The sequence below is a fragment of the Cryptomeria japonica genome, chromosome 9 (assembly GCF_030272615.1).
Source record: "Cryptomeria japonica chromosome 9, Sugi_1.0, whole genome shotgun sequence".
NCBI lineage: Eukaryota > Viridiplantae > Streptophyta > Pinopsida > Cupressales > Cupressaceae > Cryptomeria > Cryptomeria japonica.
Window position 1 is genome coordinate 364,696,661 of NC_081413.1, and position 19,537 is coordinate 364,716,197.

Here is a 19,537-nt window from a genome sequence, read left to right on the forward strand (position 1 = left end):
TCTAATAACATAGATGAGTAAACCAAAACAGAATAGAGGAGATTAAAGGGTTAGGAAAGTCTTATCTTGCAGAAGCTACTAATGCATTAACACTCCCTCTTAGCTTTGGAAGATAGATAAAGGAACCTGTATCACATTTCTTTTCCATAATGTCAGTCTCCAAGAATATATATCATCTATACATATGATATGAAGTATCATCAGGACATAAGATACAAATATAAAACATCACTCTAAGTATGTGACATAGAGTATCACCTAACCATGTGATATAAAAGATTCATCATTTTATTATGACAGGATATCACCTGACCACATGATATCAGTATTGCCTAAACACGCAATACTAAGGATAAACATATGAGGATGGTTAGATTCTCATCTTATCCAGGTTGTGATATGTACACAAACATTTTATACAAATGTTTTATCACAACACCATCATGGCACATCCATGACATACCAGAGATCCAACATAATAACTGGTTTAGAGAATCATAAGATCGTCACCTTATGATATCTGTATACAAGTGTTCATAATCTGAGAGATCGTCACCTCTTAGATATGAACACAAGGGGTGAAACCCAGAATGTCCCAACATGACAAAAGAAGTTTACACATTAAACATCTTATTTACAAAGCAGATTACCTTTCTATCATACCTAAACCTTTTCTGAAGTGATCAACCTTCACTCTCGAAAGTGGTTTGGTCAGAATATCTGCAGTCTGATCTCCTGTACTAACATATTCCAATTTGATCACATTTTTGTCTACCATGTCTCGTACATAATGGTATGGAATCTCAATATGCCTAGATCTGTCATGAAATACTGGATTTATAGAAAGCTTTATGCAGCTCTGGTTGTCACAATGGATGACAGTGGGTTTCATGGGTTCACCAAATAGTCCCACAAGCAACTTCCTAAGCCATACTGCCTCTCGAGCAGCCATGGAAGCTGCAATGTACTCGGCCTCAGTATCCTGCAATTCCCCCCCATTATCAGTCCTTAGGATTGTAATTTTATTTCCTAAGTAGTACTCCGTCAGTGATTTAAACTCTTTAAACCTACTAAGGATCTCTTCTGATTCTTTACACTTCAAAAAGTAGATCCAAGTTTTCCTAGAGTAGTCATCAACAAATATTACATAATACAAACATCCTCCTAGAGAGGGAACAAACATGGGTCCACATATATCAGAATGAACTAACTCTAAAACTTTGCTTGTCTTCCTAGTACTATTATGAAAGGCACCCTTGATATTTTTACCTAGGGCACATCCCTTGCATGCCTCTGAATGATATTGCTACAACTTAGGTAAACCTGTGACAAGCTTTCCCATAGATGATAAAGCTCTATAATTCAGGTGGCCTAGTCTTCTATGATAGACCTCATTTGCATTTGTTGCTTCATGAATTAGGGCTAGGTTGAGCTCTGTGCACAGCTCATACAAATAGCCTTGTCTTTGACCAATGACTTTAGCTTTCTTGATGGAAGAATTTCTTGGCCAAGCCAACACCTTGTTTTCCATGAAGGTTACTCTGTATCCGTTATCTTCTAGGGCTGATATGGAGACTAGATTTCTCTTGATGTCGGGGACATATAGTACTCCTTCAAGTTGCAATGCTATGCCTGTCTTCAGTTTGATGGTGCAGGAACCAATTCCTCTAACTGGATGTGAGGAATCATCTCCAATGGTTACTTCCTCATCATTATCCTCTGTCATGGAGTCTAGCACTTCTCTAAACCCTGTAATGTGTCTGGATGAGCCACTGTCGATCACCCAGGAGTTAGACTTATTTGATGCATGGCTTGTAAGTGCTAAGTAGAGGACATAGTTCTGGGAGTCATCTTCTCTTTTAGATTTTCCTGCTCTGGCAAATGTGGCTTGTTTGGCTCTCTCTAGACATTTTGCAACAAAGTGCCCGAACTTATCGCACCTATAGCATTGAATATGTGATAGCTCTCTCTTTGAAGTGTTCTTGCCTTGATGACCCTTCCTCTTCCTAAATTGCTTCTTCTTGGTTGTCTTATTTGTGTTAGTATTTAGAACTTGAAGGTCTTCGTCTATGTTATTTTGTTTTATTCTCATCTTGTTCAATCTTTATTCTTCTTGGAGACAATCATCCCTTAATCTTTCAAACTTAGGATACTTGGACCTTGCACTGATGCCTTGGACGAATGTACTCCATCCACTAGGCAACCCATCTAGAGCAATGAGTGTTAACTCTTTGCTTTGGATCTCGTAATCCAGAGTTGCTAGTTCATCTCTTAGAATTGATATCCGCATAAAGTAGGCGTTGATTGTCTCCCCCTTGTTCATGGTGATATGATTTATTTCTCGTTTTAATGCCAAAGTTCGACTTGCATTTGATATGTCAAATGTGCTTTCAAGTGCTTTGAACATTTTATAGGTTGTCTGATATTTTCTTATAATGGGCATTATGTTGTTTCTCACCCCATCAACTATTATTTTGATGGCCTTTTCATTTCCCTCAATCCATGCTGTTTTGTCAGGTTCATTTTCAGGTTGGTCATTTTTAGTTTGAACAAATGAATCCACTTTGTTCTCTTTTAAGATCATCTAGATTCTGAACTTTTAGGCTGAAAAATCATCGCCACCTTCGAGTCTGTCTTCGAATCTGATAGCGTTGGCCATTGGAGAAATGTGATGTAGTATATAACATTGTTCTTAAATTATTCACAAAATTGAATAGCCTCAAGTTCGATCAACTTGGCTCTGATACCATGTAAAGTTTTATTCAATTGCAATAAAAGAACATATTATATATGTGAGAATTTTATATGATTATATTGTCTAATAATCTGATTGTTTTGTTGCAGGCAGAAGGAGAGAGATCATTAATATTTTTATATGTCTTCTCCAAATGATTCATGTTGGGCTTTATATGTTTAGAAGACCGGTCAATAGATGTCTTGAACGGTCATGTCTTTTTAGACATGACCGATCAAGGCACCTATTGATCGGTGCACATCCTGATTTCGGTTATGTTTGTTAACTAACATTTAATACTTAACACTCGGTTGAAACGGTGTTAGTTATGATGCTTTGTTAATGGCCCGAATAAATGTTTATCCCGATAACAATAAGCATTACATATGCTATCAGGTTACTAGCCCGTTGCATTTAGATCGACGCTTAACTATGTTAAGCAAGTCGTCAATCTTTATCCAATGTCAATATCATAATCATGATCAATGTTATAAGCTGATAAACATATTCAGTTCGGAAAGCATAAATCAGATAATCTAATAACATAGATGAGTAAACCAAAACAGAATAGAGGAGATTAAAGGGTTAGGAAAGTCTTATCTTGCAGAAGCTACTAATGCATTAACAATTACAAGGCGGATAAGGATGCAAGGTGCAACATGGAAGATTGACATCAAGGCTCAACAACATGAGGAAGTTCAAGATAAAGGATTATGCAGTCGAAGATAAGAAATCCAAGTTAGAGGATTGAAAAGCAAATATGATCAAGCAAATAGTTTCAGAAAATTAAGGCAAAGTTAGAAAGTTTGCTTGATCATCAAAGATAATACAATTGGGGAATATGTCCGACTACCTTCATCATGTTGAGCAAACTTGGATAATATTGAGTATCAAGAGATATTGCTCAATCACATACACCTTGTAATGATTTGCATGATGTAGTTGAGGTGGCATCCTACTCATCATCAACCACTCAAGTTGTGCCACATCAGCGTGTCCAAGTGCATTGATCTTGATTCTTCAACAATCACACGTGGAGGCACAAAGTTCAATGTACCTAACCTCATTTCCTATTGGTTAGAATTTAAAGGACATGGGTCCTAAATGATGTAATTATTTCATTGGCCAAGGAGGAGTTCGTTGTAACAAACTCTAATTAGGGTTTTATTGTTCAATCTTGGCCATTGATTTCAAATCAATCAGAGCCTTTCAATTGTAAATAAGACCTCTATATAAGGCTCAACCTTCTCATTTGTAAAGGAAGATAGTGAGTAGTTGATCAAAAGTGAATGCCTAGAAGTCAAAATTAGCTAGAATAGAGCAGGAGGAAAGGAGGATTTTGCAAAATCTTGTTGTAATAAACATACTTTCTTTATTGAAGTTATGGTGAATTTGGTGTGCTATTTCAATTTGTTGCATGGTCTCTACTTCTCATAGCATAGATGTGTTAAAGGAGGATTTTGCAAAATCTTGTTGTAATAAACATACTTTCTTTATTGAAGTTATGGTGAATTTGGTGTGCTATTTCAATTTGTTGCATGGTCTCTACTTCTCATAGCATAGATGTGTTAAATGAATGGAAAAAGTTATTGTTGATGAATGGTGAGCCTATGTTCAAACCACTTGGAGTTTGTTGATTGCAAATTGCAATGTGTGGTTAAAGTGAACTTGATTAAAAGCTTAACTTCATTTGCTATAAGCTCATTGTTTGCAATGTTGGTGTGTATAGGTGATAACAAAACCATTCGCTTACCCTTAGAAGATTGCACCATCTTTGTGTAGTTGTTCCCTCATGGCGAAGCAAAGCTTTGTTTGGTTGCACCAAGTCAACAATCATTTCTTACATTCTTTGGATTAGATTAGATCTCTTAACTCTTCATCTCTTTTATCTTTTATTTTTTCAAATTTGATTTAGTAAGATTCCACGTTCTAGCAGTGTTCAAAATGTAAGTGCCCTTGTGATTCCAGCAAAATGACATCATATCACTAAGTCTATCCACAGCATTTAAGTCACATTGTTCACATTGTAAACCTTGTAGTTGTTTCACTTGATCATATTATTTAGCATGTGAGGTTTCTTTGTTCAAGAGAGGATAAAATACCTTGGTATTTTATTATGTGTTTGAGGTGCATAAAAAACACATTAACACACCTCTATGTAATGTACCTTCCCTTTTACCAAGCATCTATGACCAGGTTCCTACAATTCTTTGCAAGAGAAGCAAAGCTTTTTCTTAAAAAGTTGATTTTTTACTTCATCATCTAGTTTATTCTTGCAACTCAATCTGGAAAGGCTTTTTATCTTTCTTGGGTGGAAATGTCTGGGGCTCGTATTTGCTTTTAGGTGTTGATCTCTCCAAGTTTCTAGTCCACTTAATATCACCCTGTAAAGTACTTAGTATTTGATCCGTTCCCGAAGTGATTCTACCAAACCTTGTACAAGCAAAACAATCAACCTGTGCTCAAAAAGATCATTAACCAAAACAGAGGATTTTTGAAATTCAAATATATAGGAGTCAACCGATCCCACCTATTTCAACTATGCTAACTCTCTAAAGTTCTCCTTTGGACCTTTTTGTATCAAGCCTATCAATTAGTCTCCGAGTGAAATCCACATAAGAGATGATATTGCCATGTCCCAAGGTCACCAAACCATGGTAGCACCACTCATGAGCCTTCCCATCCAAATGAAGTGTGGCAAAATTAATGGCCTTTGTCTCTGCCAAGGGATTAAACTGGAAATATAATCTCATGTGGTCAGAGACCCATGAAGTCAAGGAACCGGTTACAAACTCCCTGCCAATCTTTCCAAGACAGAGAAGATAATTGAGTGTCTGAAAGTATTAAGGTTAGAGGGAAAGCATAGGGAGACTACCCATCTAGCAAGGGGGTTAGAAGCAACCAGCCCTTGGATTTGGTAGACGAGCAGTCCCTTGCTCTCCTGTTTAGCCTATAATACTTTTTCTTTGTCTACATGTTAGAGTTGATAGTTTAGGCTAGCCGTAATGTGTGTATGCTTGTAGGCTCCCAATGATCCCATCCCATCTCTTCCTCCCAAACACTAAAATGTTTGTATTATGTATGGTAAAGTTGCTTAATCCTTACCATGGGATAAGTATATATTTGTATGTGTGGCTCGTCATGTAGTGATAGGTTATCCTTTCAAATCTTGACTCATCTAAGTACAAGGTTTCAAAATCAGGAACCTTCATGACAAATTTAAGGATGCTTGTGGGCAAGCATCTCCAAGGAAGGGAGACTGTAATGTCCCCACTTTGAAATATAATTTAATAATAAATAATAATAGTAAAATTAAATACAAAAGAATCAGTAGTAAACTCAAATCTTTAATACAAAAATCTTTTATCAATTGCAAACTGAAAGTTGAAAGATATAGCAAACTGAAACTGAAAGAGATGCAATCACAGGAACACACAACACAAGATTTTTACGTGCAAACCCAGTCAGGGAAAACCACGGTGAGCATGTTGCTAGGATCTACTGTCCTAATCCATCCTCACAATCAAAACTCCAATTACAATATTTAAGAGCTATAACCCTAAGGAGCCACCATACTTCTGTCAATGAGTGCACTAACACTTTCAAACCAAATCCTTTGAGCACCAACTCAAGTTTTTGTGGCATCAACCACTCAGTACATTACAGAAGTTCAACTTCACTATTGTTGCAGATTACAAACAACAACCTTTGAGGCTTTCAACAATATAGATATTATATGAAAATGACAATTTTCTAATATCTGAATTTCTGTATTATAGAAAGCATCCAATAGAAAATGGCATTCTGTGATTAATATTCCATGTATAGATCTGTTTGACATTGTCCCTAATCAGTACAAAGCCTCTTATACCTTCTTCCTGTAATTCAACTTGGAACAGAAGTTAGACAAACTCCATTTCATGCATGAACAGATAATCTGTGTTCTGACTGAAAAGAAATGTATACTTCTGCACTCAAATCTGTTTACAATCTGAATAATATGTTTCTTCAGTGAGAAATAAAAATACCTTGATCAAAACTTTGAATAATACTTATAGCACCATTACCAACATAGAATTTGATTTGCTATTAATATATACATTTACCAACAATGAAGAGCTTCCAATCATATCGGTGGAGAAGGTTATAAGTTTATAACTACCTATCAAGTCAGTTTGAAACCAACTAGTGGTTGAGAACCAACCTACAAAGCGACACAGTAATATCAACCAATTCAAACACATATCGAATGTTTTCGTGTCTCTCAAACAACCAAAAGTAATAATGATTATACTTCTCAACCGAAAGAGTTAAACCTGTGGGCAAGACAACTTCTATAAAGTCAGTGATCTGATCTTTTCCTTTTTTCCGAGAGATCACTTGCAAAATTTCTGAATCTTTTGTATACCAATCTGTACAAATTAGCTGATCATAAGTTTGCGTGAAGAATGAACAGGTGACACCAATATAACAAACACATTCCTATTACCAAACACGGTTTTGTTGTGAACAATACACAGGTTACTGAAGGTAATACAAGTTGCTGAAGACAGTTCATAGACCTGTTGCCAATATCAATACAGAAGGAACAGAAATAGTTCCAGATGTGACATGAAAATAGTGGTGATCAAATACCCGTTGAAGCCTGTGTATTTATTATTGTGTGTTTTGTTCACTCCAGTCTGTAACATTTATATTTGTTGTTGTCACCGATAACAGAATGAATTGTCAATTCCAAAATAGAAAGGGGCATCAATGACAAATAAGTCAACAAAATCGTGGTTTCTTGCAGCTTACTGAGGGTCACACCTAGGGTTTCTAGGGCGAATGGTGTTCTGCAAAAAAATTTGACGATTGTTGCTTCTTTTCATTATTTTTGACAAAATTGTGTTCTTCCAAAACTGTGAAGGTTTTTGAGAAGCTAATCTCAATTTCCATGTCTATGGATTGTGGGAGGGATAGCTTTGTTACCCAACATCATGTTGGAAGGATTGTGGTAAACTTGGAAATATCCAAAAGTTCTGCAGAAAGCAGTTGGCTGATCAGGGGTACAACCAGGGAGGGTGTAATGTCCACACTTTGAAATATAATTTAATAATGAATAATAATAATTAAAATACAAAAGAATTAAAATTAAAATAATATTACACTATAAAAAAATATAATTAAAATTTGATTAAAATTAATGAATGGTCAAAAGGCATGAAATGATAAGTTGTGACTCCCCCAGATATGAGGTATTAAAGCGAGAAGAGAACTCATTTAGAGGGGGGATAATTTGGGAATCAGAAGTGTAGATCTGATTTAAATAAGAAGTGCAGATCTGATTTAAATAAGAAGTGCAGATCTGATTGTGAAAGGTTGTGTCCCTTTCAAAGGCAAGAAATAATGAAGAGTTGCTCTCTTTCAAAGGGTGCTAATGGTAAAAGGGTGTGTCTCTTGCCAAAGGGCATACATGATGAAGAGGTGTGACCTCTCCCTCACATTGAGAGATATAAAGGAAAGGAATCAAAGCCTCAGTGATATCACAATTGATCAGATCAGAACTATTATTAAGTTATAGGCAGTAACATGCTTGTTCTTGGTGTTATGCATGGGGATGTGTTGAATATGAATGCTTAATATATGAAGTCTGGTAACGTTCTTATGAATAATTTAGTAGTAATATTAATATAGACTGCAATATGTATGACAGTCATACTAAATTTCACATAAATTCATATTACATGAAAGACCATTATATATATAGCCCAGTCCTTAGTCTTCCGCTAATGCCTACGTAGGGATAGGAAGTTTGTGTAGGGAAAGGTGGAGCAATTTGGTCACTAGATGGGTAAATCCCAAGATGAGTAAGGATATATATTTTTGAAGCCTTGAGGGAGAGTCTTGAGATGGGCATAAACATATATTCCTATAAAACCTTGAGGGAGCCTGCTCATAGACTATTTCCAAGCGCCCTAGCACAGTAATTCCACCATCTTCCATAGAGCTAGGGAAGAAGTGAGGAAGAACCCTAAAATTAATTACTTATTTATGGCATCATATATACTTCTAATCTCAATAACCTAATTTAAGACATAATGATATTAAATAATGTATGTAACTATTGGGAAACAGGGAGCGTTCCAATAGGAGACATTACAATTGGTATTAGAGCTTTGATCCTACCATCCTGTAGGGTAAACATTAATCAATGAATCATTCTAGTCAATAAGAAGGAATCCAACAATACATGTATTTATGTATGCTCCATGTTTGGTTCATGCCTGATATGTTTTCAACATGTTTATTCCATGTGTTTTCAAGGTCATTTCATAGTGTAAGTCATTTTGAACATTCCATGATCATTGCTTGAGGACAAGCAATCTTAGGTGGCGCGGACTTTAATGTCCCCAATTCGAAATATAATTTAATAATAAATAATAATAATAATAATAATTAAAATACAAAATAATAAAAATTAAAATAACATTAAAATATAATAGAATTTGATTAAAGTTAATGAATAGTCAAAAGGCATGAAATGATAAGTTGTGACTCCCCCAAATATGAGGTATAAAAGGGACAAGAGAACTCATTTGAAGGCGAGATAATTTGGGAATCAAAGTGCAGATTTGCTTGTGAAAGGTTGTGTCCCGTTCAAAGGGCAGAAATAATGAAGAGTTGCACTCTTTCAAAGGGTGCTAATGGTGAAAGGGTGTATCTCTTGCCAAAGGGCATACATGATGAAGAGGTGTGACCTCTCCCTCACATTGAGAGATATAAAGGAAAGGAATCAAGCCTCCAGTGATATCACCATTGATCAGGTCAAAACTATTATTAAGTTACAGGCAGTAACATCCTTGTTCTTGGTGGTATGCATGGGGATGTGCTGAATATGTATGCTTAATATATGAAGTCTGATAATGTTCTTATGAATAATTTAATAGTAATATTAATATAGACTGCAATATGTATGACAGTCATACTTAATTTCATACACATTCATAGTACATAAAAGACTATTATATATACAGCCCAGTCTTCCACTAATGCCTACGTAGGGATAGGGGGTTTGTGTAGGGAAAGGTGGAGTAATTCAGTCATTAGATGGGTAAGGACATATTTTTTAAGCCTTGAGGGAGAGTCCCGAGATGGGCATAAACATATGTTCCTAAGAAACCTTGAGGGATCCCGCTCGTAGACTGTTTCCAAGCACCTAGCACAGTAATTCCACCATCTTCCGTAGGATTAGGGAAGAAGTGAGGGAAAACCTTAAATTTAATAAGTTATTTATTGCATTATGCATACTTTTAATCTCAATAAGCAAATTTAAGACATAATGATGTTAAATGATGTATGTAGCTATTGGGAAATGGGTAGCTTTCCAACAGGGGACATTCAGAGGGTTTCAACAAGCTCATGTCACATAGCGTTATGAGGAGAAGGGGGCAGCCTTCTATATATTCATGGCCAAATGACCTGCAGATTATGTCAAGTCTTCTTTAGAGTAGTTAGTAAAATGACCATTAAGAGAGGGTATTAAAGTAATATTGTAAGATTGTTGTTATGCTTATCTTAATCGTTTAGTTTCTTTTTAGTATGTTTCCTTTATTGCTTCTGCTTTCGATCGTTTCTATTATGGAAAGATCTCTTGTAATTTTGTATATAAGAAGTATTCCTCTCTTTTGTTTAATCAAATAATCAATTTACTATTTCAGTCATCCCTAAGAACAAGTTTGCCATACCTTGTCCAGCTTCACAAAAGAGATTATAACATGTTTGAGGAAATTTTAGGAAGTGCTCATATTTTAGGATGTTTAAAATTTATGAAAAGAATAGCCATTCATGTTCAAATAAGGCCCGAAGTTTCATGACCTTTTACAAATACCTAGACAAAGAAAAAAGTTGTCATACTATATTCCAAGAAAATCACTATTATATTGTTATGGGAGACTTAAGTTCTCAGATATCCTGCATCTAAACATGTATCATTTTGAAATGAATAAAAATATTGTCATTAAAATTGTATAAGGTGTAATGTAAAAATGGCAAAGAATTGAAAAAAATTGTAAGAACTGACTGATGCAACAAACTTTCAGTGCATATTATCTAAATAAGACTGCACAAATAACATAATCAAACACAAAACAACAGAACAGGGTTTCGCAAGCAGGCATAAACTTACGTGATGTATCATTCAAAGGTCTGATATGTGATTCTTTAACCTTATCAGAGGACACCTTCAATAATTTACCAAGTCCAAAATCTGTCACTTTCAAATGCCCCCCACTGTCCCGCAATATATTTCTGGCACCTTGTCAACACCTCAAACAGTGAATATCAAATCATAATGCTGATTAATGCAAAGAAAAAATGATCAATAGAGAGTTATAACAGACGACTAATATCAACTACAAAGGCAATATGTAAAATTAAAGCAACACTTACTTTGGCTTTAAATCACAATGGATTATTGCCCCAGGCTTGCACTCATGAAGATAGTTCATTCCTCTACAACAAAAACCACAATGACATGAATGTTATGATATTTAGAAGATTTATGAAACAAATTTCACATCTCTTGGAAATCTAAGATGGTATTCAAACATGATTTTACAGGATTATTTAGTTGATATATATGAACTTGTTGGGCTCCTTACATCTTGGTTCATATCTTGATCAGTAAGGGGAACAAGTTATCACCTATTTTCTAGACTCGGTGTCTTCAACATTGTAACAGAAGCAAAAAGCAATAGTTAAACTACTCAACTCTTCATTCTTGATGAGAAGTAAACTAATTTATAAAGGAGTAAAATATGGCATAGCAAATAAACAAAGATGCCCCAATACAAAAATTTCCATAGTTGTTTATTGTAATGTCCCACCCTCTCCAGGACACTGAATTTTTGAACAGGAGAAGAAGAACACATGCTTGTACTTTAATTAAATTAATAATACTATATGTCTTTTATTTGAATGTGATCTTTCAGAGCTAGACAGAAGTTGCAGAAGATGTAGTTATTTTTTGTTTGAAGTTTTGGGAGGAAGAAGATAAATATCTTCTTCTAACAACAAGTAGTAGATTGAAAAACTGATTTGAAATCACATTTAAGCTCAATATTTATATCAGTCTTCTATTGAAAATGAATACATCAATCCTCTAAACTAGTTCTATTAAAACAAGTGAAATCCTTTAAACCACTACTAAGTTGTACTAACATACCCGGTGATTTCAAGAGGAGAAATTGAACTCTTTGATGAAACACACGACTAAGCAGCTCACTCAAAAAATAAGGTGCTTACTCAGAAAAAGACACACTGATATCAGAAATCTGATTTCTTACTCTGCAAACTGCTGTCACATGGGAGTTTGTTGATGGCGATAATGTTAGAATGTATAGACTAAAGTTTCACCTTGAGTTGGGGTTGATTGTACACTTCAAATTCCTCGGATGGTACAGCCTGCTGTAGCTTTGTGTTTGATGTATTTTGATGTTTCTGTCACTGCTGCAACCATTCAGAATGGTTTGTTGTATGCGGCTGATTGTGTGATAGAAGAGAACTAATTAGAAGGAAGTTGTGTTAGTATTGCTCTTGCAAAAAGAAGAAGAATGGGTTAGCCTCCCAAGCAGCCAACCACCTTACTACAGCTGCCACAACTCCTTTGCTGGCCCAAAAGCTCTTCAAATCACTGCCCAGTCTTCACACCATATGCTCTAATATGCTGCTGATGTATCCTGGTGCAAAGATGTTCAAGAAAACGTATTGCCTAGCCCTCCAAATGAGAAAATATGGCTTCACACACAAGCAAGGAGGTGGCTTCAGATTTTGTAAACCAAAACTTATTCAACTTTGATGCTCAATGGAAACCCCTGATATGGAGTTCCTCCTCACACCCTTAGCTGGTCTCTCACAGCTGCAGATGTGCAAGAACAATGGAGGTTTCCGTCTCCAAGGTCTTCAAAACCCTAAGGTTGATAAGCTCCACAAGGATGCAGAAATAATTATCAGCAAGAACATGAGTAGAAATGAATCTCCAATGACCTTTAAAAACCTTTCTTCAAGTTGCCTTAATTAGGGTTGAAACCCTAACACCTCAATAAAATTTAATGAATTAAATAATGCTTACTTTATCCTCATAACAATTCTCCCACTTAGGACATACACTTTATGTTATGTGTTTTATCCACTTCTACTAACCTTTTATCTCTCTCTTCCCCATTCACTCTCTCACTAGGAATAGGTACATAGGAAAGCTGAAACTTAATATTATAAATATGTTTTATGTGACCCAAGGAGAGATTATGAAATTCTATGCATCAACTTAAATATCTCTTTTAATTTTTTTGTTTCTCTCTCCTCATGGATACTTGGCAAGGAAGCACCTCACTCTCTCTCTAGACTCATGTATGCCTTTGAAGGAGATATTCTAGGTTTTAATGAAGTTTTAGACTAGCAACTTCGAGATAACAATATTGTTGCTGATTCCACCCATGTTTACTCTAAAGTGCCCTCTGAAATAGGATAAATCACCAACCCAGTGTCCTCTGCCTGTCCAAATCAGTCTACGAGGACTTCACTAATACACTGATCCTAATTTGTTGACTCTAGCTAAGAAGGGGACATTACATTTATCATATGAAGATATTTACCTTCCCCTCTCTATCCCTTCATTGTGAAAACACTCATGCCCCATGCTCATTTTGTGTATTTTCAAACCCTAACTAGTTTCATCTTGTAGCTAATTAAAAAAGATCTCCAACACTTAAATAGAGCAAAAACCAGAGTCATACAAACGTTATGAAGAAAAAATGTGACAGGGGCACAAAAAACACAATTTCACTCTCAACAAAAGTGGTAGAAGTGTCAGAATTGTGTGAATCACATGATTTTGTCCAAAATATGCAAATTGGCAAAAGTGGCAAAATAGGCCAAAATGGACTCATAATTGAAAATGTAAATAAGTTAAAGTGGTAAAACGACAAAGGAGGCCAAAAGTGCAATTTTGCTCTAAATAGTACATAAGTAAAATTGCCAAAATGATGGAGATCGAAAATACAATTTTGGTGTAAAAGATGAAAAAGTGCGTAAGTGAAAAGTGGAAAAGTGGTAAAGGAAGTTTAAAGAAATGGAGTTTTGGTCTTTTAAAAAAATTAAGTGACAAAGGGAGCTCAAAACTCCAATTTCTAAGGAAAATTAATGTTTACATTATAATTGTGGTGTTAGTAATTATGTAAATGTAGAAAGGTAATTATTGTTGTTAGTTGTATATATTGTTGAAATAACAATATATCATTGAAATAACAATATATCACAATAGTTAGTGGTTAATGTGTTATACCCGTAAATGGTATTCCGAGATATTTGTTATAACACCTCCCTATTAAATAGGAGGTTGTTTGGCTATGTAAGTGGCTATATATTAGCCATGTATTGAGTGTTGAAATAAATGAAAGCATGATTATCCTACTCTTTTTCCATATTTCTTATCTGGTATCAGAGCAAAAGAGATTATGTGCCTACTTTCACTGCGGGTATCCAAGCTTGAAGGAGCCTCATTTTGTGTAGTTCGCAGGTGAGATAAATATCATGGATTCATTGGTGGTGCTATTTTCTGTGGGGCTCGTGATTAACGGTGAAGTTGTTGTCCGTACAGTTGGTGGGCACGTTAAACCGGAACTTCCACAATAGAAAAACTCAGATCATAACTGTCGAGGGTGAAGGTTGAGTGAAATCATCTCCATCTACGAGTATCTAGTGTGCATGAATACGAGTATCTAGGTTCATTTTCATGTCAAGGTTTGTGGTAAGCCTTGTTTAAAACCATGGGAGGAGAGAGCCTTTCTTTTGGATCAAGGCCATGACTGACACAGGTGGACATGCCACAAGGGTGAGCATACTGCAGAAGAGTGTGTGAATGTTCATGTAAACATTAAGGGGGGGAATGTTAGGAAAATTAATGTTTACATTATATCTGTGGTGCTAGTAATTATGTAAATGTAGAAAGGTAATTACTGTTGTTAGTTGTATATATTGTTGAAATAACAATATATCACAATAGTTAGTGGTTAATGTGTTATACCCATGAATGGTATTCCGGGATATTTGTTATAACACCTCCCTATTAAATAGGAGGTTATTTGGCTATGTAAGTGGCTATATATTAGCCATGTATTGAGTGTTGAAATAAATGAAAGCACGATTATCCTACTCTTTGTCCATATTTCTTATACAATTTTGGTCTATAAAACCATAATTGTAGTTAAAAATGTATTTTCAATAAGAATTACAATCCTAATTACTGAGCTATGGAAGGGATACTTTAGATACTTTATGTAGAACATCCCTGCAACCTTTCACCCTGACCTAGTTCACAGATTATATAAAAATGGGAAAAAAACATCAGATTTCAAGCTTCCACTGTGAGTCACCTAGGTGTAGGAATAATTTTGTAAAGATAATATGAGAGATGTGCCATATCCTAATGCCAAAATCAAAATACCATAACTGCAGGTGTGCCAATTTTGTTAGTAAAGAAATCTTAAGTATAAAATTAAAACAACAATATAGGTTTGTGAGATACAAAAAGGGATTTTTAGACATTATTTAAAACATCCATGCAAATTTTTAATCCAACCCAATTTGTAGAATTTCTAAAAATGCAAAAAAAAAAACTATGGTTTCTATAATTCTACAGAAAGATTTTATCACCAATAAAAATCAAATGAGAACAGCTAAGGTTGTGCATTAAAAATCAGGTTAAGAAAAGGAAAAGCACATTTCATAGGAATAGCCTTCGGAAGGCAAAAAACTAAATTATTTAATCCTAAATGTGAATTTTGATGTCTCAACACTTTCAAAAGTCAAAAGAGCCATCTGCAAAGCCAAAATCGTCACAGAAGTCGATCATGTTTCAAAAATAGCTATCAGTGCTTGATCCAATTATTAGAATATGTATCACTTTTTATCAGGTATCTTCACATAATTTGATTTTTATGTATACTGGTATTTAGAGATGCTTGATTTTCAAGCAATCTATTTTAGACATAAGATTTGTTTAATTCACTTTCGTATTTTTCTCCATTTAAGTTGCATGAGCATACACAAATATGTAAACATTTACAAGCAAGAATTATTGGCACTTAGATTTATAACAGTAACTTTTATACCAATTTGCTGGGAAAAATTTTGTTCAACCTATTTGTGTGTATTATCTTGTGAAATATTGTCAACTGAATATAGTAGTGATTATTGTAGGATTTGTATGGTAGCCACCATTACTGTGAGGGTTGGAGATTTGTTTGTGTAATGTCCCCATTTTCGGTGAAAATGATTAATTTTAAGTTGTCAGACAAAAGTATATTAAATGACAACTTTAATTAAATATTTATAAAGTGACAAAGTGCTATATTATTTAATGTTTTAAATAAAAGTCACTTTGGAATATTGGTGCCAAAAAAAAAAGGTTTATTTAAAATTAAATTAAAAGTTACACAACCCTTATTAGGGCAATGAGCTTATAAAAAGGTGTTATGAAGATCATTTGAGGGATGTTGACGATTATGATATTTAGTTTCTGGAGAAACCCTTGGGGTTTTCGGAATTGTAGTTTCATCCTTTTGGAGGACGGAAACCCTTCTGAAGAAGATTATTGGTGGAGCGAGTTTCTTCAAGTTTACAGATTTTACCAATGGAAATTTTTTGAGGTGCGTTCTTGTATGCTTGTGTGAATATTAATAATAAAATAATCAAGCAGATTAAATAAGACAAATTATTCTTTACGTTAAAGGTTAGATTTTAAAATTAATCCGAGAATCGACTTTCAAGAAGTATTGTTTGGTTGGGTGTATGGTTTGGAGGGAGCTGTAAAAAATTAGGAAAGCAAGAAATAGAATTCATGGAGGTAGAGTTCAATCAAAAAAAGACAAAATGCAGAAATGACAAATCGCATGAGACAAAAAAGAAAGACAAGAAAATCGTAGCTTGGTTTGCAGAAAAAGATAAAACTTAACTAAGCCAGCGCTAGAAGACAAAACAGAAATAAAACAAAATAGCCAATATTAGATGTGGACCTCAGTTAGAATGGGTAACAGTTTTGGATAATCAGTTTGGGTACTGGTTGGATGTTCAGGCACCGGATTATTGTTATTGCTTATATTCAGCCTGCTCTAGCACTTGGGGCAGTGGATTAGATTTCAGACATAGTTTCTATGGTAGAGTGCAAGGAGTTGAGAATGAGAGCGCTAGTGTTGATTATTTTGAGCTCGCTTCGGCAATGCCTTGGACTTATTTCTTCAAAGAGCATACCTCTAAGGAGTTGGCCGAATTTATGCACAATTTGATTGCTCTTATTATAGGAAGCTTATAGGAGGTATCCGGTACAAGTGTCCACCTAGACAATGCTTTAAGTGGATGGAGCTTTGGGGCTCTTAGGTTGGCTTGGGACCCTAGGATCACGTTTGTTTTCATTATGGGTCAGCCTGATGATATTGGAGTTGAGCTGGCATTGCTGAAGGCAAGGTGAACAAAAATCCTTGTTCGTGTTCGGTGGTGCAAGAGATTATTCAGGTTTGTATCTGGATTCAAGGTTGAATCTTTGAAATTTGAAATCATATTTTCTTAAAAGGGCAAATTCCAGATATTGTTATCAATTGAAGAGTTTTCTCAAAAGTATTGGATTTATCAGATGTTTCTTATTATGAGTTGTTGATACGAGGATTTATATTAAAGTTTTGTTTAAGTTTTTGGCATAGATGGTCGATTCACTTCCATGATCCCGTGGCGTGTAATAATTTATGTGTGGGTTTATATTTCCTAAATCAAATATTATTTTGATCGGCCCACTCATTTGTGTTATTCTTCAGCCATATCGTGGAAAATTAAGAAGGTTGTGTGGGTGCTAGTCGAAGTATTATTGGGTATTTCAATTTTGGGATTTTAATGATTTTGATTGCTACATCTCATATTCTTTGTGTGAGTACTCTTCATGCCACTCTTCCTTGTTTTAGCACAAGTCCTTTGGGCATAGACTATTTCATATTTGCAGGACAAGTTTAGGTTGGATTTGTTTGGGCGTATCCTTGACTCGAAAGTTTGGAAGTATTAAAAAATCAAGTCATGAAGGGTCATGCAAATCCCTAGATCCCATGTTTGTAAATCATCCTTAGCATATATCCTCAAAGAAAAAGGGTTAACATAACTCAACAAAATCACCAACAATAGTCACACCTACATCCTCAAAGTTATTTGTATGAAAGAGAACAACAATATTCAATCTTAAACTTGGATTTTTTATAATTCCATGAAATTTTCTACTACCTTAAACCTAAGTTGTCGAATCGGCACATATACGAGCCGATTCCAGGTATGAATTGACTTGGAATCGGATATTGGCTCACATCTCTTATGGATTCTACTAGGGTTCGAATTTTCGCCATCTGAAACGTTCCCAACTTTCCCATGGTGAATCCGGTCAACTCTAGCAATGGCGTGGCGATTTCCAAGCGAATCCTGGGCATTTTGAACAAAGCTAGGGCTTTTTTGGTTGAATTTTATCTAGCTTTTGATACACAATCTAGAAGAAGACGCACGAATCTCGTGCAAAAATGAAGACGTGAACAAAAATCGTGAATAAAATGCACACTAGTGGATGGTTCACGATGCGCTGGAAGCAAGGTTTTTGCCGCACAAACTGATGAAAACTGCCACAAATACTGCCACGATTGCAAGCTATGCCCAAAGCACAAGGTATCGTCATGGAAACTCGTGACAATTGCTATGAACAATGCCTTTCGAAGAAAACACTTGATTTTGTAGTTGTTGAAGCGAAGCCCAAAGAGGATTGTTTAGGAGCCCTGACGCCATGTATACGAAGGCTGAGTACATATTAAATTAATAATGAATATATTGTAAGCTTGCAATGAATAAGTTTTGCATCCATCCAGAGCTTATAATATATTTATTATTTAATATTTAACATCTTTATTATTTATATATTAATAAGTTAGAAAGTTACCATTTTAAACACATTTATGTTTTTAAATTTATTATATTGTATTCAGAAGATTTCATAATATCATTTTATTTTTAATAACTTTAGTTTAATAAATGTAAAATATTTATATTAATTTTTATTAAATTTAATATAATATTATTCTATTCTATTTTAATAAATATTTGATCATTTTATTTCAAATCTATTATATTTTATAATATTACTTTAAATGTATTTAACAATATTAAATTATTTTAGCAATTTAATGAATTTATATATTTATATATTTATATAATTATATATTTAAAAAATATATATATTTATATAAGACGAATTTAATGTCAATTTTTTTTTGAATTTTTTACCCTTGTAGAACTTCATCCGAATTTCATTGTTGTCGAACTCGAATTCGAATTCGAACCTTGTGACTTAGGTCTTTACTACTTCGAATATGTTCGTCGGTCCCTCACACGAAAGGAAAAACCCTAATGATTGTACAGTTTCTTTTCTTTTTTCCGCTCTCTTTGATTTTTCATTTTTGTTTGATTTAATGATTTTATATTTTTTAAGTTTTCGATTTTAACTTTAAATCTATTTAAATACATTTAAATAAGTAAATGTTTATTTATTTATATAAATAATATATGTTGTCTATTTTTAGATTAATATATAAATGTTACTGTGATATTTATATAATATATGTTTTCAATTTCTTAAGTCAACAATTAAATATTTATTATAACATTTTTATAATATATGTTGTTTATTTATTAAATTAATAAATAAACGGGACTCATTCGTCCATCCCCCACCCCCAAGGCAAGTCC

General features: G+C 34.5%; 1 protein-coding gene across 2 annotated transcripts in view; it reads right to left on the reverse strand.

The window, feature by feature from the left end:
- Positions 1 to 19,537, reverse strand: part of LOC131076828 (integrin-linked protein kinase 1) — a 201,358-nt gene that overhangs the window by 80,797 nt on the left and 101,024 nt on the right. For both annotated transcript variants that reach the window (XM_058014157.2, XM_058014158.2), the window contains exons 7-8: positions 11,165 to 11,227; positions 10,902 to 11,023 (exon numbers count right to left, since the gene is read on the reverse strand). In XM_058014157.2, the coding sequence (XP_057870140.2) occupies positions 10,902 to 11,023; positions 11,165 to 11,227 (185 nt within the window). The remainder of the gene's footprint in view (positions 1 to 10,901; positions 11,024 to 11,164; positions 11,228 to 19,537) is intronic.